Source organism: Athene noctua, chromosome 8 (genome assembly GCF_965140245.1).
Source record: "Athene noctua chromosome 8, bAthNoc1.hap1.1, whole genome shotgun sequence".
NCBI classification, from domain to species: Eukaryota; Metazoa; Chordata; class Aves; order Strigiformes; family Strigidae; genus Athene; species Athene noctua.
Genome location: NC_134044.1, coordinates 2,774,074 through 2,799,739, shown reverse-complemented (window position 1 = coordinate 2,799,739; position 25,666 = coordinate 2,774,074). Strand labels below are relative to the sequence as shown.

General features: G+C 41.0%; 1 protein-coding gene across 1 annotated transcript in view; it reads left to right on the top strand.

The window, feature by feature from the left end:
* Positions 1–25,666, top strand: part of MAP3K13 (mitogen-activated protein kinase kinase kinase 13) — an 81,915-nt gene that overhangs the window by 35,670 nt on the left and 20,579 nt on the right. Inside the window, exons 4-7 of the mRNA XM_074912790.1 lie at positions 4,167–4,200; positions 17,084–17,658; positions 24,610–24,793; positions 25,252–25,443. Coding sequence (XP_074768891.1) covers positions 17,157–17,658; positions 24,610–24,793; positions 25,252–25,443 — 878 coding nt within the window. The 5' untranslated portion in view covers positions 4,167–4,200; positions 17,084–17,156. The remainder of the gene's footprint in view (positions 1–4,166; positions 4,201–17,083; positions 17,659–24,609; positions 24,794–25,251; positions 25,444–25,666) is intronic.

Genomic DNA, 25,666 nt, shown 5'->3' with positions numbered 1-25,666 from the left:
TTGCAGTCCTGTTCACCTGCCTTTGCAGGGAGAACTTCTCAGAGTCTCAGATCTGGGGAGATTCTGATTAAAAGCCTGAAGATCTGGTGGTTTAAGTATGGCTTTTTCCTTCCTTCCTTCCTGTCATCCACCCTACTGCTGAAGATGAGGACATTTGGAAGAGGAATGTTTGCCTACAGAAGAGTGAATCAAAGATTTCACAGATTTTAGAATTTGGCAATAAAATGTCCCTCTAGCCATCTTATCTATGCAAATACTTACCTAGGTTTTCTCCTGTTAGAAAATCATTTGCAGTTTCACTTCACCTATTTACTCATCTAAGTAGAAAGTTTTCACAGTGGAGCCCCTCTTCTACCTCCAGTTGTGTACCGAGTAGATTTATAAACAGCCTCATTGATGTATAATTATGAAATAGCCTTTGAGTCACTTCCACCTCTTTTCTAGTTTTCTGCTTTTTTAAGTGGAATATTGCCATAAGAAGTATTAGGCATTTGCTTTGATTTTCTGCTTCCCTGTGTTTCTGTTACTGTCCACTGTCAGTGTCAGGACACTGGGATGAACGGGCCTTTGGTCCGATGCTGCAGAACCATCCTTTCCAATCAAGGGTTGTGTTAGGATTTTTGTCCAAGACCAGCACCAAGTTACCAATGCCTATAAATAGCAAGCGTATGCTATTTTTGAATATTGGCATAATATTGTTATTCTCCATCTTCTGCAATTTTAGTAGTTTTCCAGTTTATTAAATTTGAAGGTCACAGGATTGGATAACTTGTTAAATGATTATTTTAGGACTGGGCTCAAACTGATGAGATGTGCCAACTTGAAATGTTATGCCTAGCAGATGCTGTATAACATTCCTATTAGTTACTAATTGGCTTGAAAGTACTTAATTATCTTGTCTTTTTCAAATATGGCGAACAGATTTTTTTAAATACTTCTAGGTTTCCTTTTTGCACTTATTACCACCAGTTTTGCCTGATACGTCTCCTAGGGGTCTAGTTATTTAGTTACTCATATATCCTTTCAGAGATCCTGCTATCTGTGAAGTCTTCACTAGCAATTGTATGGTTCTTTATGAGCTTTGGGGTTTTTCTAATATTTTACCCTTGTACTTAGTATGTTTTTCGAATTCTATTTTCACATTAATACTGAGCTAGACTTACCTGTCTTTGGGCATCTGATACTTCACAGCATTCACTACTTTCACCAGTGAATGAGGAGGAAAATAATTTCTCTTTCTAATACTGATCAACTTAGTTACTCACCACTGATGCATCAAAAGAGCTATGAAATGTGTTCTATTAAAATATGTAACTGGTTACAACCATCTTGGTTTCTAATGTTGTTATTTGGCTACCAACATAATCTTGTAACAGCCATTAATTTTAGGCCAATGATTGTTTTTTCTTTTACATAATGAGTTAAGGTAGTTATCTTGCATTAAATTCAGGACCTTTGTGTTTGAAAATTTTTGCCTGAGCTGTTGAGACATAGATGAAATTGAATGTTGGTACACTGAATCAAGTCACCATGGAGAAGAAAAAGCTTAACTTATATGTGCAAACTCTTTTTCTCTACTGGAGTCTTTCTGGGGTTTTGTTCCCACTTATTTTCCCTGCTGGGTATTTTTTTTAAATGTCATTGCAATTAACCCTTGGTAACCTCTGAAAATTATTCTCCTTTCTATTTTTATTCTGATATTTCTTGTTCTATAGCAATATTTCTCCTTCCACTTCTTGCATGTGGTACTGTGCTCCCCCTTCTAGTTCCTGAATTTATTTCTTTTTGCTTTAGGGTAAGAGAGTAAATTACCATTTTTGTTTCTGTTTTGAAAATGCCAGGGAAGTCTGGAAGCTCTTGGTTTTGTACCATGGTGGTGATGTAGGCTGTAAAGCAGAGTGTTGGGCTCTGAAGGGAAGGGAAGGGAAGGCAGGAAGTTGGAGCAGGTAACACCTAAGTAACCTGATGCAACCGGGGTTTGAAATTGTGACACAAAATGATCCTTTTGAAGATGAGGTGACTCTCACGGTACCTTCACTTCTGATTCTTGTATATGGTAGTGCTTAATCTGCAGTGCTGGTGTTGTCTGAATAGAAATCTCTTGCTTTGTGTTTTATGACTTTTAGCCCTTAAAGAATATATATTTCTTCAGCAAAAGTTAACTTATGCTTTCTTTGATCTTGAAAGTAGGTAACAAGAAATTTGCATTCATTTTAATTTTCTCTGGCCAGCTTTATAAAGCTCGGTTCAAGAAACTGAAGTCCAAAATTAAAGCTCAACTTACTGTGGCTGCTGTTGAATTCAGAGCATACTAATACATTGCTACCATTGCAACTCTTTGGTGGAGTCATAGTATCTAATAATACGCTATGGTACCATTAAGAAACAAAGATGTGCTGAGAAGCAGATGTAGAAGTCCAGTGACTCCCAAACAGTGTCTTGGGCATAACAGAACTGGAGGAAGGAAGAACTAGGTATACTGCCCTGGCTGTCTGTTCCTTGCTCTATGTCAAAGATGCATCCAAAAATTAACTACTGTCTTAACATATGCCAAAACCTACCTATCCCCTCATATAAGTACATGTTTGGGTAAGTATTGTCTCTGTAGGTGTGGCTGTATTAGCCCTTCTCCCTCCACACAAACTAGTTGCAGAGGTGCTGGCTCACACAATATCAAGTAGCACAAAATTCTTCGTTTCTTAACCCAGATCCGCATTGTTGTTACATCCCGTCCTGGTTTATTTTGGGATGTTACCCAGTTTCCATAAGGAAAGGTGGGATTCTCTCAGACATTCTCTTAAGGTGTGCTCCACCAGAGTAAGTTTTGGAACATCCTATTTTGGCGTAATTGCTTCCTCTTCTAGGAAAAGGGGTAGTGAAAATATGGAAATTGTCTCTTAATTTGGAGGCCACAAATTGTTTAAAAGAAGTTTTAGAGGCCAAATTGATGAATTCTGGTAAACCCTGAGATGGTGTAACTGCAGAGTTTACAGCCTAGGTTTTTCTTCAGACCTTGACCTTAACTCCTGGTTATGCCCATCCCTCCACTCCTTCCCTCATATTTCAAAGATGCAAAAATAAGGCAAAACTTATGCTCTTCCACTGTCTAGATCCAAGTTAATCATATTCACTCTTGCGTGCATTCACCAGAACATTGCCATCTATTTGGGCAACAGAAATGACAGCCTGTGCCCTTGAATCTAGTACGCAGACTTAAGTATATTAATTGGCATGGAATTCATAATGAAATAAAAATGGCTGGTAGGCTGTGATACATGGATGTTGTGCCCAATGTTTGTTACGTAGCCGCAAGTGTGAAACTGTGTGTGCTCCAGTTTTTGTTTCTGAATGCTTCTGACGTTGTGAGCTTGTCTGTCTGCTGTTGGGAATGTTTGATGAGAGCTGAATGCGTGATTTTGTGAGTGCTCCTATTTTTATTTTGTTGGTGCTTTTTGCATCACTAATCAAATACAAGCCTCCTATTGTTCTCCCTGCAGCTTCCTTCCAGTACATGCTTATATTTAGTTATTTTAATAATAATACCCAGGGTTTGTAATCCTGAAAGAAGCCAGAGAGATGATAAACTCCTTTTCTGATTACTAAATACATTTGATTCCTATAACAGATGGCAGTTATTTGATATGCTGTTGTTATCCAAGCTGTATGGAGGGGCAGAAACTCGCCGGAGCGATGACTTGAAGGCATTAGAGGATGTCCTCGCCCGGTCCTCTCCGCGGAATGGCAGCAGTGATGCCATTTTACCCAACAGCTTCACTTCAGTTATGAACAAATTGTTTTCAGCGTCCTCTCCCCGCCGTGCATACGTAGCACAGAGGCGCGCAGCTCTCCCAGCCCTTCGGGGCGGCTTGGCGGTGGGCTCAGGCTGCTCGGTGCCCAGATTTTTGCTGGCAGAAGGCGGCCGGCGGTGCCTGCGTGGATTGGCTGCCCCCCTGCTCCCCTCTCCCTCTCGCGGTGCGCAGCCCCAGCCAGCACCGCCGAATCTCGAAACGGCCCGATTTACATCCATTCATGAATCTGTGACGTCAGCACGCTTCTGTGCTTCTTTGCAGCAGGCTGCAGGATTGTGTGGGTGGAATTTCCTTTTATTTTGTAACACTTCCTTTTTTTTTTTTTTTTTTTTGTGCCTTCCATCTTTTTAAAACAAGAAAATGGAGCATCACATAGGAAATCTTAATCCTTGTAAGTATTGAGATGAAAATGTCTTTTTTTGAAGCGTGCGTGTTTGTGTGTGTGTGTTTAATGGTCAGTGTTACCCTTTCGCCATTTATTTCAGAAGGACAGATGGATGTTGCATTTGTGATGTGAAAGGGCTGAAAAAATGATGCTGAGAGAGGGGAAGAAGAAATGTGAAACCTTAATTTATCCATCACTGCATATAAATCTGATAGCTGGCCTGTCCTTTTGCTTGTCGGTGTGCTAGACATTTTTCAGTTGCAATTTTGCACGTTATCTTCTTGTGCCCCCCTTTTAAAGGGGAAGGGAATGGCAATAGAGAATAGATATATATGGAATATACAGGGAATGACATAAGATTTACTAGAGATAGTATAAAGAAGCAGAATGGTATTGTTTTGCCTTCTAGGCAATTGTGATTTTTTTTTTTTCCTTGTGGAATTATCAAACAATTCTTCTGTTGTTTTACAGTATAAATAATTTAATTTTATTTTTGAGATTAAGAGATGTGTTTTTCTTTCTATCAGCTGGGAAGGAATTTGTTCCTTTATTATTGAAAATAGCAGGTTGAACTGTCTCTGTTGTGCTGAACACATGATTTTTACCCCTCATTTTCCTAATAAATGAGGAAGCTGGGAGTACCATTGCAGCTAATGATACTGTTCACTGGGGCAAGATTTGTCATATTCTTGCTTACCTGAATGGGGCATGATGTCATGTTTTCTCCCAATGAAATGAGTGGAGCTGCTCTTTATTTTTGTTTTGGGGGGGTGGTTTAGGTACTGCAATAGCTTAATCATGTCAAACCACATGTCTCTCAAGTAAATGAAAAAATTGGGTATTTTAAGTTGATCCAGAGAAAGATGACATCAGGCCCACGTGTTTGGATATACTGATTTTATCAGTAGGCAGTCTGTTCAACAGAAGAAACTGAAGGAACATATTTTGATTGATAAGGGAGAAAAGATGAAAACATTTGAAATAAAAAACAAATGGATGAGTGAAATGAGAGAGAGGTTCAGCTGGTCTGACACCCAAATGTGGGCACTTTTCACAGTAACTGCTGTGTGTGTAGCCACAGACATCTTGGGATGTCTTAAATGCAGAGGTTAAAGTTGTCATTGGTTTAAAAGTTTTTTGTTGTGTCCCCAAATGTATGTAGGTTTTTGTTTCTAGAGAGAGAATCCTTTGAACCTCTGTTTCTGTAACAGACTTTGGCTGTGAAAAACAAATAAATCATGATTTTGATGTAGTGAGGTTTTTTGTTTATTTTGCTTTAACGCCAGTTTTGTTTCCTGTATTTTGGGCCTCCAGTCTGATTTTTTTTTGATTTAGAATGGTCCCATCATTCAGATTTCTCTTTGTCCCCTGCTGTCTGATAGTTAAATTTATAGCTGGCATTCATTTTGATCCCTGTGACTGGAATTAGCAAATAACTTCTATCACAGATATATGGTAGGGACTCTTACCGCTTCTCAGCTGTGTGTGAACTTGTGTTTAAAACTGTTTGTGTGGTTGTGTTTTTTTTTTTTTCTGGTTGCAATTTTTAACCTTCCTCTTTTGTCTCCTATTGTAAAGGTTTGGTAAGTGGCTTATCTCCAGTGGATCAGAAAATTGAGTAATGATTTATTTGAAAATCTCTTCATAGGGAAGCCGTTTCACAATTAGTAGTTATTAAAATACAGTTCTTTTCTAAGCAGTGGCAGGATAAGAAAGGTTTTACAGTATTTCCTCTTTTTTTTTTTTTTTTTTTACAGCAAATGTGAGATGGTGACTGATTAGACTGGAGTTGTTCATATCTGGTACCCATTCCAGGCTTTCTGCAGCTGAGATGTGTGGAGTGGTTTTCAAATAGTAGGACTTCTCAAAATGGCAGAATTTTAAAATAAAGCTTTTATATATAAAAAATAAAAGAAGCCTGTCATTGATCGTGTGAACAGATTTAAAATCAGTGCAGGTTCCTCTTCAGCTCTGGTCCTTGGGGCCAGGGTAAGCAGAGGAAGGTGCCTGAACCTTGCTGTGCATAGAGCATTTTAGCCAAGCTCTCACCCAAGATGACTTTGGAGGAAGACAGCAGCAGACTTAAAGCTTTTACAACTTTCAGTGCATTTCTCAGCCATAACTGAATCAAAATGAGTCAATTGAGGCAAATGTTACCTCTGCAGCCTCAGAAGAGGCTGAAGCTCTCAGGAGTTTGGCACTTCAGCAAGCCCTGGCCAGCTTATGGGACTTTCTAAAATTTATTTTAATCCCTCTTTGGAAAATATGTCCCATGCAGGGACTGAGGCTTTTGTAGGCTGCTGTTTTTGTGACATTACAGTAAATCACTCTCATGTCTTAGGGAGAGGGGAGTAAATATTTCACCTAAAACACATAGCACTTTGGACTGTGTGATATGAAGTTGGCATTTGTGGCAGAAATACTGAGGTGGGCTGGGAGCAGAAACACTGTGGTACTTACTTACTGCCACCCCTATAAATACTCAACATGCATTTTGACCTCTGTCCTCTTTCCCTGTTTACAACTTCAACCGTAAAGTCGGTTGTTGGAGTGGGTTCAAAGGCATTAGCAACAGTTGGGTGTAGGCCAGGGTGAAGAATAGTTTTTTCTGTGTAAAGTACACAGGTTTTATAATCCTCTGGTGAACCTGTAGTTATTTGTGCTGTTTCTTCTGGAGCAGTCACTAGCTCAGTGTGAGAGGTGCTGTAAGGGAAGGAAGGAGAAAGTCCTGGCAGGGTGTGGGTGGGAGGCTGGAGTTTTTCCAGCATAGTGGGCTTGAGGAATGGAGGTCTCTCTGTGTGGACATTTTCTTCATTCCTAGGATGTTTGTCCTTTCCTGTCGCCAACCTTCTGTTACCTTCTGGAGGACACCAAAATCAGTAATGCAGCTGTACAGCTGTGACTTTTCTGCTGAAACACAGCAAATCTAACTTCACCATCCTTATGTGCCTCAGGAGATTTGTAAACGTTAGTTTATCGTCTGTAGCCAAAAAGTGATGTAGTAGAGATGAACCAGGGGGCTGAGTGCTGCTTTGGAAGGTCTCTGCAGGGTGTTAGGTGGCACATGTCATGTCAGGCCTCAGGAGGCTCCTCTGTGGTTCTTCAGTCCGTGACTGTGTGTTGTGTGTGCTGTCTTGATCGTGTTACCATCATGTAAAGCTCTAGCACCCTAAGAATAGGATCACACCTCTTGGATGTTGCTCTAACCCCTTATGCTGTGTCAGTAATACAGGCTTAATAGAGGCTCATGAGCAAGTCATTGTGCTTGCTTCTTTATCGAGGAGTAATCCTCTTTGCTTGTGTATGGTACTTGTTAAATACAACTTAGTGCTACCGTTATTTCTCATCTGAGAGATCTGCCAGCGGGATTTTAAGTGAAGTGTCCCCTTCCCATCAGGTGCACACTGGTGCATAGTGTAGTATTGATAGAGGCCGAAGCATTGTGCGTACGCCAGTAATTTATGTGCTTTTGTGAACAGTTGTTTAGTTACTTCAATGGTAGGTATGAAACATGTAAGCTGTTAGTGCTGAGAAGTTTGTGTGTATAGCTTTTACATGTCAAATGTGATTTGCAAATATTGAATTATTCATATCTACTACAAAAATAAGAACAAGCGTGTGAGTAAATTTACCTGAGACCAGTCTGATGCCTCACATGAATTAAAGTGAGAGTTTGATTCATTCATTGGATTCCTGAAAATAACACTTTGATATTGATCTTCATCCTCAAAGATCTTTCAAACATTAATTAATCTTAATGCTACTCCTTGGAGGAAAATATGATGTTTCAGTTCTGTAACTGGGGAAAATTACAAGATACTGTTTGTTGATAGTACTGGATGTTCCAACATTTTAAAGGCTTCATGTGGCAAAAACAAAGAGGCTGTACGGCATCTGTGAACTTAACTTTGAGACTTTCCTGGTTTTTGTAGTTGTAAAATATTTGAATTTAAATCCTTTAATCTGTTATTGTTATTTAGTAATATAACATGGATCTTTAATGAGGTAAGAAAAAAGTGCACAATTCCGAAGGATGAAGAGAGAAATGGAATAGAGCAGAGCCTGAAGTCTGTGATTGGGTTTTAAAAGTTGTTTCATAAATATTATGAAGACAGCTGGAAGGATGAAAGAGAAGAGTGTAACTTAAGGTCATTTCTAAATTTTGATCTAAGACAGATTCCAATAGTAATTCAGTTGTATAAAAGGCTAATCAGCATTTAGTCTGTCTTTTATACCAACTAAATGTTTTACAATAGTACTGATGAGCCTGTGATAGAGGGTATCAGTGGTCAGTTAGAGGTCAGAACATTGTATACGAAAATTCTGGTGTTTAATGTATGCACATAGCGCAAGATACGCGAACAACTGGAGTGAGGGAAAACAGAAGCAGCAAATGGGTGTACAAAGTTAAACTGATTTTTGTGAAGTGAAATTCTTGTAACAAGGTGGTGTTTGGTTTGTTACCACCCCCTACCCCCAAAGGCAGGTGACTGATAGATTATCCTTTCTTCAAAAACTGAGGATCTCAGTTCAGAAACACAGTTCAGAGAAGGGCTGCTTTGCAACAGAAACGTGTAGTATCAAAATCCTGCAGTGAATATAAGAATCATTATGCAACATCACTTATTTCCTATGGCATCAGATTATGCAATTTCTGAGCAGAAGAATGCAAAGCCCTGGAAGAACACAGTAGCATTTTAGCAGATCCAAAAATACCTTATACAGGATAGAGGAAGCATTTATGTATGTAGTGCTGAAAATATGCAGTTATGTAAGCTGCTTATTTCACAAAACTGTGCTTTGCAAAGCTGGCTAGCAGGTGAAACAGGAATCAATCTTGCTTCCATTGAAATCAGCTGAAGAGGTCTCCCTCAATAAAAGGGAGGGTGGATTGGCTCTTTGTCTCCCTTGTTCACAAAGATGATTTTTTTTCTTTTTTTGGATTTGTTTGTTCCTCGTGCCAAAAAAAGAAGTGGATGTTTGATTTCTTTTTCCAAATCAAGCACTACTTCTCCACCCCCCACAATTTTGTGACCTTATGTTGAAGGAGTTCCTAGTTAAATTTTTGTCTAGTGTTTGTGGAGGTAGAAACTCATTCCTATACTGAGAGCTAGTGCAGATGCACAAGTTCCATGTGGGGAAAAGAGTCAACACAGTCCTCTTAAGGTGAAGTAACGCCTTGGGAATCTATTAAATTTCTTTGGAGGAGTCAAGAGCATGTCAGAAAAAGGGATCTGGTTGATACAGTCTGGGATTTTGGCAATAATACTTACCAGAGCCTCTTAAAGAAACTAATCACCTATAAAATAATAGGGATGCCTGTCTCATAAACAAATGATTGGTTAAATTGTATGAAATAAAAGACAGTAATGTTGAAACATTTTTCTCTAAAAGGAGATGTCATAGGGCTCTGCTTTGGAAATTTCACTAGTCGTACTCTTTCCACCTTTTCTTTCCTTATCTAGATCATTTAGGAATAATTTGAAGCAAGAACATTTAGGCTGTGAGACTACAGATGATGTTCAGGATAACAAACATGTAAGCCAGTTACAGAGAGTACTGAAAGGCTCTTGTAAACTTGAATGATAGAATGTCAGTCAAATTTAGTGTTGATTAAATATAATTTAATCTTAACATCCTGTACGTAGGAATTAGGCTCTGACCTAGGTTTTGCTGCTTAAGAATGAGATCTTAAGGTTGTAAGAGAGCCATGGAAGTTAGTTAGCATCCTGAAGAATGCTTAGATATTAGAGGAATAGTTAGGAAAGCAGTAAAGAACAGAAATTATCATTATGCCATTATACATTTCTGTGGTGTGCCCACATTGGGGATTCTGTCTGTGTTCTTACTCCCCCAACTCTAAGGTTGAAATATAGGAAATGGAGAAGGTGTAGAGAGGTGATCAAAGATACAGAGCAGCTTTCATATGGTGAATGAGAAGGTAGAGCAGGAATTTTCAGACTTGAAAAACGGTGTTGGAGTGGAGGATGAGATAGTTCATAAAATCATAGTGAGCTGCAGATCGTGGGGAACAGGGTGGCACTGCACTGGCAAGGTTTTGCTAACTGCGGATCCTTCTCCTGGGTTTTGGAGGCAGGAAATGGGGATAGATAAACCTGTCATTTCGGTGTGGTATGGTTGCTTCTTATGCTGTAGTCTAAGTGCCACTTAGTCTACTCTTGACAGGCTTAGTTGGAATATATAAGGTGCATAGCAAACCTCCAGCTGGCTTTGTGCACAGAGCTTGAATTCAGCCATTATGAATATTTCTTGGCTGGTACACCATACTATTTTTGTCATGGTCAGAAAGGGTTCAGACCAGAAAGCTAGACAGAGTTCTCTTTCTCACTGATACAGCAACAGGCAAAAGCACATTACAACTGTAAAATCACTTTTGCCAAAAATGACACATCCCTGTTTTAGGGTAGAGTGAATATATTGAATAAAGGCTAACTTAAATCAGCAGACACATGAGTTTAAACTTCTGTTGGGATAATATGGACATAGCTGCATACAGCATAATTACATATCTGTGGTCTTAATGCCCATGGTTATGTTAAAATATTCTGTTAACATTTTGGCATGAACATAATAGTTGTGAACCCTCAGCAATTGCTACCACATAGCTCAGGTGATGATTGTGGTATCTGCAAAAGTTAGTTGTTTTATGTTGAGGTGGCATCCAAATATTTACTGGAGAAAGGAATTAAGAGTATATATTCCTGTCAGTATTTTTCATGAGGTATAGAAGTAGTGTAGTGTTGATATGACAACCAGAAAGAACAGTGTAAAGCACAAAAAAGCCAGTGTTACAACGCTTGAGTTTTCCCAGATAAGTCTCCCGTTTTCTTGTAGAGTAGGTCAGGGTTGTCATGGTTTAACCCCAGCTAGCAGCTGAGCACCACACAGCTGCTCAATCACTCCTCTCCCGTGCAGAGAGATGGGGGAGGTGAATTGAAAGAAAAGAGTAAAACTCGTGGGTTGAGATAAGAACAGCTTAATGACCCAAATAAAATATGATGATAATAATAATAGTAATGAAAATAAATATAGCAAGAAGAGAAAGAGAAAAATAAAACCCAAGAAAAGATGAGTGATGCATAGTGTGGTTGCTTACCACCTGCTGGCCAACGCCCGAGCAGTGATCAGCTCCTCCTGGCCAACTCCTCTGTTCGTATAGTGGCCATAACGTCCTATGGTATGGAATAGCTCTTTGGCTAGTTTGGATCAGCTGACCCGGCCATGCTCCCTCACAGCTTCTTGTGCACCCACTCACTACAGAACATGGGAAACTGAAAAATCCTTAACTTAGGGTAATTGCTACTTAGCAACAACTAACACATCAGTGTGTTATCAACAATATTCTCATATTAAATCCAAAGCAAAGCACTGTACCAGCTACTAGGAAGAAAATTAACTCTGTCCCAGCCAAAACCAGGACAGGGTACATGCATAAATGTATTCACAGCTGTTGCAGTGACAAAAAATCTCCGAGTGCATCAGATGAAGAATTTTCAACTGCTTTATTTTTAAATATTAAAATTATGACATTGTCAAAACATAATTCATTTCTAATAAGTCTGGATTGTGGCTGAGCATTCATGTATATGTGAGATGGGATGTATGTTGTGATGTGGAAGAAACATGCTTCCTTGAAGGAGCAGTGTGTCTTGAAAGAGATTGATTGCTTAAAAAATCCCCAAGTTTTTGCCTGGGGCTACTCCATAGTTAGCTTAAAGATTTGCCCATAACGTGGGCTAGACTGTACCGAGTTAATATGGTTAGCTTAACATTGTAGTTTCTTTTTCAATAACTGGACAAAATAGAGCTGCTTTTTTTTTTTTTTTTTTTTTTTTTTTTTAACCTGGAGAAAGTAAAGGAAGACAGAGCAATTCTGGGTGAAACTTCAGGATATGTTTGTTTGCAATTCCTTCCTCTGAATAATGTCACTTAAAAAAAATCAACCCAAGACAAAAAAACCTGAAAACAAAGAAGTTACATTTTGATGATGTGTAACTTATTCTCTATTAATAAGTCTTCGATTACAATTTCTATTCAAAACAACTATGCAAAACACAAGCATATATTCCAAGTAATGTCAAACCATAAAAGTGCATCATAAGAGAAATGTCTGATTTACTCATACAGCATTTTCTTCACCAGGAGACCAGGAAGAAAAAAAAGTTTGTTGGAATTCTTTGTAATAAAATCGCTTGATTTTCAAAACCCAAAGACCAGAAGTTACAGCCATGGCTCTGGTACTTGCCAACTCAGCAATTCACAGTGCTTTCCTGTGCTGAAGTTGTACAGCGTGGAAGGTCAAGAGATGGGAGAGGAGGGTGTATCAACCTGTTGTAAAAATTCAGTGTAGAAATTGAGAGATAATCACAAGGGGCAGGAGAACTCAGCTGCAGGATATGTGTACCAAGATAACTGTACTTTATAAGCATGCTTTTTGCATTTTTATGAGATTCTAGATCATTTTAAAGTATTATCCCAAGCCAGGACATTATTACACAGATCGGTGTAGTTACCTTGGTGTACCTAGTGTAGCCAGAAGGAAATCACAGTGAGCACCAGGAAAAAGCAAAGGAACTTGAGGGCTTGAATGTGAGTAGTGGTATGCACAGGAATCGCTTCTCTCCCTGATATTTGCTATGTATCCACCGGCTAGTTTCTGCCAGCTGCTCTTTTTCACCCCTTAAGCACAGATCAGATAGTTGCTTTTATTTCCTTTGTATATTGGAAGTAGAAGCATAGAATATGCTTGACTGGGTAATACAGAAAATAGTGCTTCAAGGAAACTAACTTACTATTACCAGGCATCTGTGCTGTTAGGAAACTGAGTGGTGACCGCTTTGTACTTATGCAACCTTTACAGCATATTAACATTTTGTTTGGGTGCTGTATCTGGAATTGTGATTTGCTACTCTATTTTTAGCACAGCTCTTCAAAGGAGAGACTTCCCTTATGGTCTGTGCAAGGCATTTGTTTAACTCTGTCATGTCTTCAAACCTGATCATTGCTTTAACACACTCATAAATATTGGGCTTCTGTAGGCAGCTGTGTGATTTGGTTGCTCTGTGTGTGCATGAGGACACTTACTAGGGCAGATGTTTCCAGGAGCAGACACAGTATCAGGCAAAGTGAGAACATGCCTTGTGGTAACTGATTCACCTGCTCTGGCTGGTGCTGGTTCGGGTAAACTGTTTTCTAATAGTTTTAAACTGCAGTTCAGACTGTCTGATGTGTTGAGGTGCAGTTTCACTCTTCCTGGAAGAAATGCACTTTGTGCTCTTTTTATCTGGGCATGGTGGGATTTTGCCTGGAAATGGAATCATTACAAGCAGTTGTGATCATGCAAGATTACACCGAGCCTCAAATTTCCTTATAGATGTGAAATAAATCTGTTAGCTTCAGAGTGCGTGAACTCATCAAAATAGTTCATATCAGAGGGTCTGCCTTGAAGTCTGCTTTTGCAGCAGCACTTCATGAAATCTGAGTATCTTAAATATGCACACAGTCCTCCTACACACACAGAGCTTTCAGCTTTTGACTTAGTGATACTTCTGCTGTAGCAGTCTTCAAGATAGAAACAGAACCCTGCTTGACTATGCTCTTCACTGGAAAAGTTAAGGAGGCACATACAGATCATAACATCCCAAATGGCAAATAGTCTATATGTAATGCAACTTTAAATTTTCCAGAAAATGTCTTTGTTTGCATTGAATGAAACTTAAAAATTGATTTTATTGGGAAGAGTTCAACATGAACAATCTCAGCTGTATCTTTGGTACTCTGACCAAAAGAGTAGGGGAAGCGTGACGATAAAGCTTGAAAAATGCTCTTCATCCCTTGTTTGAAGAGATGGCAAGGTCGGAGACAACCTAATTTGTGTTAAATCAAATTTTGCTAAGGCAAGAGGTTGCACATTTCAGATTTTACTGTAATATAATTTAAAAAAATAATTTCCCCAACAAGTCAGCATTGATGCATTGTGGCAAGAAACTGCCTTCTACCCCCCCACCAATGTATCTGGACCACTTCAAATTGGCTTGATATGAAGTTGCTTTAAAATAAATGCTGCCATCTCATGCTTTCAAAACAGTGAGTTCACTATACCTCTGAAAAATCAGGCTGCTTATTTAAGTACCTAGATAAGGCTATATCATGCCAGTTTGAAAATAATTTTCTAACTTTTGCATGCCTCCTCTCCCTATGAAGCATATAAGATGGCAGGGCACTGTGCTTTAAGGCTTTTTTAATTTGAAATATCTAAGTCTTGGAGAAGGCAATTTGATCTGCTAAGACAGACCTGATATTCCTGAATCTGGGGTTTGTTCTTGGCTGGGTGGTTGTAGTCACGGCCAAGGTATGTTGCGATAGCCTTCCAGGTAGGAGGGAAGCTGGACCTGATTAACTTCCTGGGGTCATTTGCAGCCAATAGGCCTGTGATTCTGTTGTCAGCCTACTATACAGCACAGAAAATGCATGCAACTTGCCAGAACTTCACCTTTTTTTGAGATCAAAAAAAGGGATCCTCTGTGTACACTCGCACTGTCTGCTGTATTGAGCCCTGATTGTGGTGGGAGGCTGCAGGTGTCTCCAGGGCAAAGAGTACCAGAGTAGGATTGAACTGAGGGTCAGGGTGGTCTAGTAGCTGTTAGCAGCAAAATGTATATATATGTTGTGGTGCTTCAACCGCAGGATGAGAGAGGCTTAATGTCACAGGAAATATGGATAAATGCATGGGGAGGAAAAGTGTCATATATGATGCTCATAATCCATTTAGAAATGAGGAAGATATGAAATGTGTACAGGAAAAGCTGTTCTTTGTTAAATCTACACAATCAAGCATTCCAAAGTCAGAAAACTACACAGGAAGGTAAAAGCAAATTCGTAAACTATGCTAGTGTACTCTGAGTTACATAACAGCAACAATTTTATCCTCCAAGTCTGATTTAATCCTTAACGCACTTCCCATTGTTGAAGTTTGAGATACTTTGGGACGCTGTTACCTCACATTTTTGCTTTGGCTTTTACTCTAGGGTTTCTTGCCGGGAAAACTGACTGATGTTTTATTTACATTGCTTAATATCCTGTGTTATGAAAAGCAGATTTCTCTGTAGGAACACTGGTCACACTTTGCTTTTGTTTAAAGAATCACTTGTGTGTCTCAGACTTTTGGAAATGAACAGGGGCAGTGCCCAGGAATCTTGAATTGGAGTTGTTTTAGTATTTTTCTGGAATTTTGCTCAGCTCTGAAACTTTTCCCTCTTCTTCTTTATATTGACAACAAAATCTGTGATCATATAACAACTTCTAGTGGTAACTGTACTACTAGAGTTACCCTACAGTTTCCCATGCTGGGGAATCAGTCATTGTAAACTGGTCACAGGTCAGGAGTAACTCCCTCCTGAGCTTGTCTAATTCAGCTTCTTTACTAGTATGGACTGTGCTGCAATTTTTGCCTCACTTTCTCTTTTGCTTTCTTTTAAAGGATGAAGTTCACAACCTAAATAATGTTCTTCTAATAAAGCTTTTATGCACACCCCACGTGATCAGGCAGAAATACAGAAATGTAAAACAGGCTCCTGGCTGTTCCCATTTGCTGCTTCTGCTGTTGGAGAGGGGCTGAAGCCCAGGGCATGAGCTTTTCATACACCAGGCTGAAGGCCTTATCTCTCAGCTCTGTAATGACCTCATCTTGAGAAGTTCTGGGACTGAGCTGTTCCCTGTCGATTGGCTGTGTGCTACCTGGCCATCTCTTTCTTCCTTTCAGTGGCTGTTTGCAGAGCCCGGGACTTTGCACCTAGTGTAACTGATCTTACTTTTTCACAAAATAGTTTCTGTTAATGCCATTCCCCTGACTCCAACTTCATGTGGAATTTAAAATCAGGCTTTGTTCTGTGTTACAAGCTGAATGCGCTTAAGTATTTCTGGTGCAGTTTGGGACTCTTGTTTTGGAAGCGATTCTACCCTGAAAGTGCTTTGGCAGTGGGGCAGCTATTGCAGGGCAAGCTCCAGCTGTCAGCCTGGCTCTGGAGAAAGGTGACACTACGCTGGGTTGTGGAAAAAGGATCTTGCAGTGGAGCACGTAGCAAGAGATGGGGGAACTTTTTAAAAGGGACACCAGCTCTGATTTTATATGCAACCTACTAGGAACTTCAGCAGAGAGAAAGCAGAGAGCAGTGGGAGGAGATGCTCTTCAGGCTTGCAGAAGGAGAGTATACCCTCTTCAGAGAGGAGGGTACTGCTCCCGTGAAGCTCTCTCTGTTAGTTGCTTATGAAGGTGACGTGCATGGTTAGAGAATGTAACATGTCTTGCTGCATTGAACTTGAAAGGATTAAAGGACCAGGATGGTCATAACTAGGTGCAGCTCCGAGGGAGAAGCTACAAACCATCCCTGGGTGGATTCAGGCCACCTGTATCGCTGTGCTTTGTTTCTCCAATGCCTTGTTTCAAGGATTTGCAGAGATACTCTGAGCTTGTGGGCTGTGCCAGACACAGAAACAGTGACTGGGCTCAAACCATACCTGAGCTGGGAAACACCTGGGGGTCAGTTTCAATCTGATAAACGCTATAGTAACCATAAAGAAACATCTCTTTGCTGCAAAGAGTCTTTCATGGTTTTGACCTTTAGGCTTTTGTCTAAAACTTGTGGTGTTTGTTTACCAGGCAATTCCTGCAGTAGGTTACTGAGAGTACTGTGTGAGTGGAGTTTCTGTTGGAATAATTTATTTGCTGCTCTTAGGGCAGTAATTATTTACTAAGTATCAGTGGTTGTCTGGAATGTCTAGTTAATTATCAGCTTGCCTCTGTGAAAGTGCACGTAGTGAAAATACATAAATAAAAATTTGAAAGTTGTTCTTTTTCCTTTCATTTCAGGTACTGGGTCCATGTGTCACATCTGAATTGTGTTGTACTAATTCTCTAAGTACCAACTTGGACCATCTCCTTGATGCACACTCACAGCATCATGGCCAGTACTCAGGAGCGCCTGAACTTGTCTTCCTCTCCAAACTCAATTGGCAAAGCTTTCTGTGAAGATAAAGACTTTAGTAGGTTACATGATGAACATGCACCTACTGGAAACCACCCGTCCCCCGAACTCGTAGAAGATGTGCGTGAGAAGGGCTTGCTGCAAGCAGACCTCATTGAAAACATGAGCAGCCCGGTCACTGCAGCAGTGCTGACCAGCATCAGCGAGGACTCTAGGGACCAATTTGAGAACAGCGTGCTGCAGCTGCGAGAGCAGGATGAATCTGAAACAGCCATTCCTCAGGGCAACAGGAACACTATGGATGGAGAGGGCAACAGTGGAGCGGATGATGTTAAAGTCCAATTCAACAGATCAGGCAGTGGGAGTGGAGGGTTTCTTGAGGGACTTTTTGGTTGTCTGAGGCCCGTGTGGAACATCATAGGCAAGGCGTACTCCACAGACTACAAACTGCAACAGCAAGGTAAGTAGGGAAACAAACCTTTATTGCTTCTGGGGGAATGTGTGAAGGTGAGGAAAGCAGCCCAGGGCTTTTTCCCAGCTTTCCGTGTGACCATTTTTGTCTTGTGCAGCCCTGTTATGGGTTTGCAAGGAGAGATCCTGCACTGTACAGGCAACAGCTGTCATTTGTAGCAAAGGCAGCTCATGATGGAGTCAAAAACAATTGCCTGTTCTGACCCATGCCTTAGGCCGCTGTGACAGCATTTGAATCTGAACCGAGTATTTGTGTTGAGCACAGGGGTTGTACCAACTGCTTAATTTCTGCAGTTTTTTCATGCCAGATGAAAAACATATGCATAGGTATTTTAATTATGCCAGGTGAAAGACACTGACAGAGGCATTTTTACTCCTGTGTTTGTGAAGGCTGTCTTTGCAAAGTTCACCACCAAATAGCAGAGGGATTGCATTTCTGTGCATGCATTACATGAACTTTTATGTCTTTTTATTCAGGAGTAATTTTACTTTTTAAAATACCATTTGGTACTTATCTTTCCAGACATATGTCCTTTAATGTTTATACTTTTCATTTAGATGTAAAAATTTAGAAGAGTGTGTGTGAGTATAAATACACATATATATAAAAATATATGTGGTTTGGGAATAAGTAATGTCCCAGTCAGTTGTGTACATCTATCTTTAGGGGTTCCTGAAAGCTGAAGAGCAGAGTATGCTCTGCCTTTATTGTCTTAATTTCTCCCCTAGTACAGGGGGAGGGAAGTGGCAGATGGGAAAAGAACAATCTGTCATTAGAATTAAGGAGCTGAAATGGTTGAGGCTTATCGAAAATGGGAACAGCCTGGCCACTGTATTGTACCGTGGGGTAGAAGTCTCCTGTATTGCTTGATCATGACTCAGTATTAATCAAATGGTTTTCTGGCATAGACAAATTATAAAATATGTGGTCAGAAAACCCATCTGAGTGGTTCATGTCTAAATCCCAGAGTTGAGTTGGGGAACGGTTCCTAATATGAGGGAACAGAGCTGTTAAATAACATGTTGGATGAATCTGCCCTGAAATAAACTTACTCCTCCTTCCTAGAGTCAATCTTTTCCAGTTCACAACTCTGAATGGGGAAATCCACCACTGCATTGTGGAATGGCAGGTGCCACCCAAGCAGCAGCCTCTTGTCTATCAGACCTGTGTGCTCAGCAAGAGTTTGCTTGGTTTGAAAATCCTTTGGCAAAGTTGGCTCTGAGTTTTGTCTGCATGGTGTAAACTTGGTGTGTCACACGTGGTTGGGTCTGTAAATAAAACAGGTGACTGAAAGTTCCTTGGGAAATTAACGCTATAGGGGTGATTGCACAATATGTGGAGTTAGATGTGGTGAGTTTTGGAAGAGACTTTCCAAGGAAAGGACACAGATGCAGAGTTTACATCGTCTGCTTCCAGCAATTGTATCCCATACCAGCGCTGCCTCACCAGGTCAGACTTCTCTCATCACTGAGAGCTGCTGAGCCGTCTGGTGCTCGCCTGTGCCTGTAAGCTCAGATGGGTGGCGTCAGGAGAGCTACCTGCGAGGTGAAGGGATTGTATTTCACCTATAATTGAGGCAGCAGATGTGTTGGAGACCACAGTTTAATATGTGCTTTGATGGCCCACTGGGGACACTTTCTTTTGTATGAAAGTCACTAATAAAAAAGATTGAAGTGCTAACTAATGAAAATGAGCAGCTGAGAGTGTTGTTGTGTTGGGGGGGGTGCATGCAGAGCTCCTCTTTGTATGCACAGAATTTATCTTGCTGTTAGTGCATTGAGCATGTTTGGAGCCATAGGTTCATGGATGTTTTGCAGTTTGCTGTTAGCATTAGACCCTTCCTAAAAGGGCACTTTTGAAATGGCTACAGATGTGGTATGGCTGAGTATTAATTGCTGTGTGCTGTATGTGGCCTGCGTGGTTTAGCTGCATCTTCAACGTCTTCACTGTCATAAATGGGAGTGAAAAGATTTTTTTTTTTTTTTCCTCTGAAGCTGATCAGTTGGACAGATCTCTGATGGTAATAGTACGCTTCTATTACCCGAGGATAAACCTTTTTAAACTGCTTCTGTGCTAAAGCTTGAGTATTTTGTCAGAATATTCACGTTCTGTCTTCTAGATGATCTCATTCTTGCTTCTTGCCACCAGAAAATCTGCTTTGTGTGTGTTTCATCAGCTACATACAAGCCAGCAGTTTAGTAACTGATGTATGCAATTGCTTTTATTTTTGCTGTCTTTTAGCAAGAGCACAGAGGATGCAAGGTTTGTGTTTGTGCAAGTGTGTTTGGAGAAGACAGGCCGAGGAAATGTCTCTGGCTTTTTAAGCACTGGAGGGAGGCTTGTGGTGGCCTTTTGTTCCCCTGGAAGCTTATTTACAGCTTTGGTCTGGTGCCACAGATCTGTGCAGGTGATTTTTTTTTTTTCCCCCCATCTTCATGAAACAACTACTTTAAGCCTTATCCAGGAGCAATCCTTTGTGTTGGGCTGCATCAACAACTGGGGTAGGAGTCCAGTTTGGACCTGCAGCCATGGGGGACTTGATGTTACCTGCAGATGCTTCCTGGTACTTTTTGCAGCTCACCAGTGTCCCTGCTTGCCTGGTTTGGATCTCCTGCAGGCCCAGACTCTAGGACATGGTGGTAGTGTTGTGGTTGCAAGCAGTAAAATATAAATAGGTTTCGTGCCCTTTGCAAACGTATGATACTTGAGTACGTATTGCCTGTAAAGGCTTGGCTCATCAGTTGGTGAATGGGGGAAAAGATAAGAACAACTTTTACGTGATTCCACATTGTCTTGTTATTGGAATTATTCCTTGAGTTTCCTTCTCAACATCTGAGATGGTCATCAAGAGGAGTGTTCTGTGCTTCCCTTGAGGACCCATGCTGGGCGAGCTTTGGTCAGCTGGAAGTTGCTGCAGGTTGGTCTGCTGGTTGACTAAGCAATGCCAATTAAATGCTCTACCTGCTTGGTGAATAATCATTCCTGCAGGGAGACATTGCTGATGTGTTGCTCAGGGGCTGCCAGTTGATTATCTGAGGTTTAAGTATTTTGAGTTTGACCCATAAAGTAACTCCTGACTTTGTTTTTCCAGTTGTTTACTCTGACTTCTAAAGGCTGTTGGTGAATGCTTTCAGGGAGATATACTTAGTTCTTTAATTTGTGTCTACCAGTTATTTAATTTGGATTTGTTGGGACTTTAGCACTTTATATTAAGACCTGTGTTTTCTACAGATTTAGTGGAGTTCTGAGCCATTTCCTTTGGATTAAGAACCTGTCTTCAGGAGTTGCTTTCCCCTTCCTTCTCACAAGTTACACGTTTACTGTCATTGTGTGCATTTTTGTGTAAACCTGGAGAGCAAGGTGCTTTATGAAGCGTGCTTGTGTTCGTGGGGTTTTTTTTGTAAACCAGAGATGCTTCTTGTCATAATGCCAATGCTGGTGAGCAGCCAGCGCTGGTGAACGGCAAAAATTTGCTTCAAATAGATTGACTCAATGGCTCAGGCTGCTCCTTCATTTCTTCCCCATGGGAAACAGATTCCCATCATTCTACTCAAATGGTTCTTAATCACCTTAGAAACACAAGCCCTTGCGTAATTCTTGCTGCTATTACACTTTAATTTATTTAGGGGAAGGATCCCACAGGTTTCTCTAGGCCCAGAAGAGTCTGGAATAAAAACTGCTCCATCCTGGTACTAGATATCCTTGTCTCTCTTCTGCTGGAGGAGGGGGTAGTGCTAGGAGAGTGGTAGCAAGCCCTGAAGTCTGAGCAATGTCAAAGGATGTTTAGTCAAGCAATGTTTAATGGACTTTTTGAAGAAGACTGGCAGTACAGTCGAGTCTTGCTTGGCATGTCCAAATGTGTTTCCTATCCACCCTGCTGATCATCTGAGGTGTTTCTCTTCTGGACAGGCACTTTGGCTTAACTGTGGTTAGTCACACACCCAAGTTCTTGCAGCTGGTTTATGCAAGTCCTTTTCTGATTCAAGCAGTTGATTGAGATGACAGAGGTCTCTGCATCACCTCTTGCATGCTGCGTTTCTCATTGTACCTGTTGTGTAGATGTGCCGTAGCTGGAACAGCCGTAGTTCAGGGTTTTGTGGGGTGTTCAGGATGGATCTATACAGGCAGTGGGGAGAGCTTGATAACCTGCTGTTTGGGTGATGTGCAAGTTCTCAACTTTCAGCTGTATTCAGCTGGCAGTGCGTTGAGTCCTCTCTCTCCCAGCCTTGCCCATTGCCCCTCTGCAGAACTGAGAAGGTTGACTTTGTAATACTGCCCCTTGTCAGCCTCTTGTCCTTGAGGGTGGTCCCAGGGAGCGGCAGGGAGCACATACACAGGGTAATTTAGATGTATTTTTTTAATCGGTAGATTTGGGTTGTGGTAAAAATTACAGGTTTGCACTGCTAATGCTAACAAATCCTGGCTTTCAATTGAACGTAGTCCAGTGCTTTTCTCCACCAGCATCACTTCCTTTGCAAAGAATTTCAGTGCTTGATGTGTTATGGAAGCCAAACGAATTGCTGATGCTGGCTGTCTTGAAATGTAATAACATGCTTCTCTACACTGAAAGGTGTTTGTTTTAATTTTTGTCTTATTGTTGCATTAAATGTTGCATAAGGTTTGGCTCTTTGTTCCTGAAATTCCCAGAGATGTAGGATGTTTCACTGATTATGGCTACACTGAAACCTCTTCCCTGACTCATGCCCTTGGTGGTCAGGGTACAAGTGGGATATGGGAAAGGATATGTCTTCCCAAATAAAAATGAGATGATTTTGCAGGAGGAAGCGCATGAACTTTTGCTTACTTTGCTCACAATCTCTTTCTGCCTTTGCCATTGTGAAGGTTAATAGGTACTATTAAGAGCAAATTAGGGCTCCTAGGTGAGAGCAGTATAGTTACCCATTACTGCTCACAAACTTTGGGTGCTTTAGGTAAATAAATGACAGTGTTGCATGCCTTGTACAGGAAAGGCAGTCTTCTCACATGTAAAGAAGCATCTATTTCAGTACAACAGAATAGTTTGTGTTGGCCATGTAAAACTACTGTTTGTCAACAAACAAAAATCAACTGTATTTGCCACCTTCTTTCAGAAGCAATGCATATGTGAATTCAATAGAAATACAGATCTTCTCAATTTATTTATGAATTTCCTTGTTTTATTTTCCTTATTTAAAGAACTGTCTTTTAATGTTTAAATGCGTAAAGAATTAAATACCAGTTAAAGTATTGTGACAAAAAATTGCTGAAGTTGTTTAGTGAAGAAAAACGCTTATTATTTTAAAATACTTGAATGTCCTGTGGTCAAGATAGCAGTCACAGCATGCTTCATGCATCAGTTTCTTACACAGACAGGCATTCAGTACCAAAGGATACGCTTGCTGTCAGTCAATATCACCTTCACAGTGTCATGGCAGCTCTTGAAAACTGAGGATAAGGAATATCTGTGGCAATCCACGGTTACTGGAGTTGCTTAGTTATGCATTTCAGTTGAGAGCTGCATGCTTTGTCTTAATATTTTCGTACAATGTAAGGTTGCAAGTGGATATATCAGTATGAAAACCAGACTTGTGTCTGGAACAGAAACATGTGCTGAGAGCTGAACTTTGCCCTGCCAAGTCGAAGAAAATTTTTGCTGTAGATTAACAATGTGGTGTTGGTTTTTTTTCTAGTTCAGTGAGCAGGACAAGCGCTGGGGTCTGGCTCCAGATGGGAGCTGGCTTGCCTTGGCCATGCCTGGAGAGCAGGCGTTTGGCAGGAGATGTCCAGCAGGGATGATTTAAGGGAGAGATTTGAATCAGGATCAGTCCAGAGACAGTTTGGGTGTGTAAGTTTCCCATCAGTGGCGACAATATCTAAAATGAACACTTTTGCATAATCCCAGTTGCAGGCCTGGGAACACCCCAATGGCTTGGAGACTGGATGAATGAAGACACGTCTTTGTAGTGATCTGAAATAGGGATCTATACAGGTGCGACTTTCTTTTATTTCAGCAATCAGTGGGTTACTTGTTGGTTTTGCTGCTAAATAATTTGTTCTCTAAATTATGAATTTATTGAGTTACAGTAAATAAATTACTGCCTGCCTTTCATCTTGCTGTTTGTGGGTTGTTAAGGCAATTTCAAGGTGACTCGCAAACAGCAAAGCTTTGTGTTCTCATGGGTACAACTGTCTTGAAACAGTTTATACAGTGCTACTAGACCACTCTGGCAGTATCCCTACAAGATCCATGCGGTTGAGGAGGAATCCCTTAATATTCTTTTTTCTATTTGACACTGATATACGCAACATTGTTGTGGGAAAGACCTGTTTCTGAACCTGGTGGTGGTAGTTAATGTGCTTTGTGCTGAGTGGTTGCTGGTCTCTGTTTTACAACCTGCCACCCCCGACTTTCCCTTTTATTTCCTATTTTTGCCCTGTTTCAGGGAGAAAAATCACCAAATTATTTTTTCTTTTTGTCAGTTGTCAATGTTAAATGTTTTTTCTCATCTATGCTTTTCAATGGAGTCATGTACTTTATGAGAGATACCATCACTGATGACGGTATCTCTCATAAAAGAGAGGACCTCCTCCCTAAATTGCCAATCCAGTGTCCCTGCTATCTTAAACTGCTGCCTGCAAAGCAGCTGTGAAGTCGAAGCAGCTCACCTGAGTGACTAGCAGTGGTGGTGAGCTCTGTTGAAAGAACAGCTGGGAGGATGGAAAGGAACAGGCTGTGATGGGGGAGAGAAGCTGGAGGAAAGGGATACTGGGGCTGAGCATGTGCTGCGTGTGCCTCAGCTGTGCCTGTACCGGGAGAACGTGCCATCTCCTACCTCTAGAAAAGTCCACTTTGAGATGTAGTAAGGCAGATGCCAGGTGCTGTCCTGGTGTGATCTTAGAGGAGAATGTTTTTGTGGTCTTGATCTTTTATGGTTATCCCCTTGGCTTACCTGTGCCTAGATACCTGGGAGGTCCCGTTTGAGGAGATCTCGGAGCTGCAGTGGCTGGGCAGCGGTGCGCAGGGAGCTGTTTTCCTGGGCAAATTCCGGGCGGAGGAGGTGGCCATCAAGAAAGTGAGAGATCAGAACGAAACGGATATCAAGCACTTGCGGAAACTCAAACATCCTAACATCATTGCGTTCAAGTAGGTTGTGAAACTTGTTAGAAACATACCTTTGTTCAGGGAAGAGCCATTCGCTTATTTACCCTGGCCAAGTTTTTAAAATCCAGGAACTAAGCTGTCTGTAGGACAAAATGGGTGGTCATCCTTCCTCTCAAATTGTCACACATTCTTGTGAAAGCAAAGCTATGGACACCATTCTCACCCAGTGCTGCACTTTGCTTGCAGGCTTACAAAACACTTGCTGTGAACCCCACAAATCTGCAGGTGTGGAGGTTGAAGGAAACCCACCCCTGTCCCAAATGAGGTTCCTTCTGTCCAAAGCATGCAGGAAACATTCCCTCCTGTTCAGGAAGGAGACCTGTTAGCAGAGCCTTGCCCAGGCAGAATAAATAAGTTAACTTTCCTGCCCCTTGATTGCCAGTTTGAGAGTTGGTCTGGGACTCTGCTACTCTTCACTAGCTGTGTGTTTTCTTTGACAGGGGAGTTTGCACTCAAGCCCCATGCTACTGTATTATCATGGAGTACTGTGCACACGGACAGCTCTACGAAGTCCTGCGAGCAGGGCGGAAAGTCACCCCTCGGCTGCTTGTGGATTGGTCCACGGGGATTGCAAGTGGGATGAATTATCTGCACCTTCACAAAATCATCCATCGAGACCTCAAGTCACCAAAGTGAGTCTCTAGTTACTTAAACATTCCCCCCCCCTTTTTTTTTTTTTCTCGAGGAATAGTTTAATGTTAGGTCAGAAGCCACATAATTTTTTTTCCACGTTGACTCAAAACTAATGAGAGTGAAACTAATGACGCTTGTCGGCACTCCCCTCCTGTGCTGCAATTTAACAAGACTGGAAATTTTACCAGTATCTTACATGATAAATAGCAGTCAGGAAATATT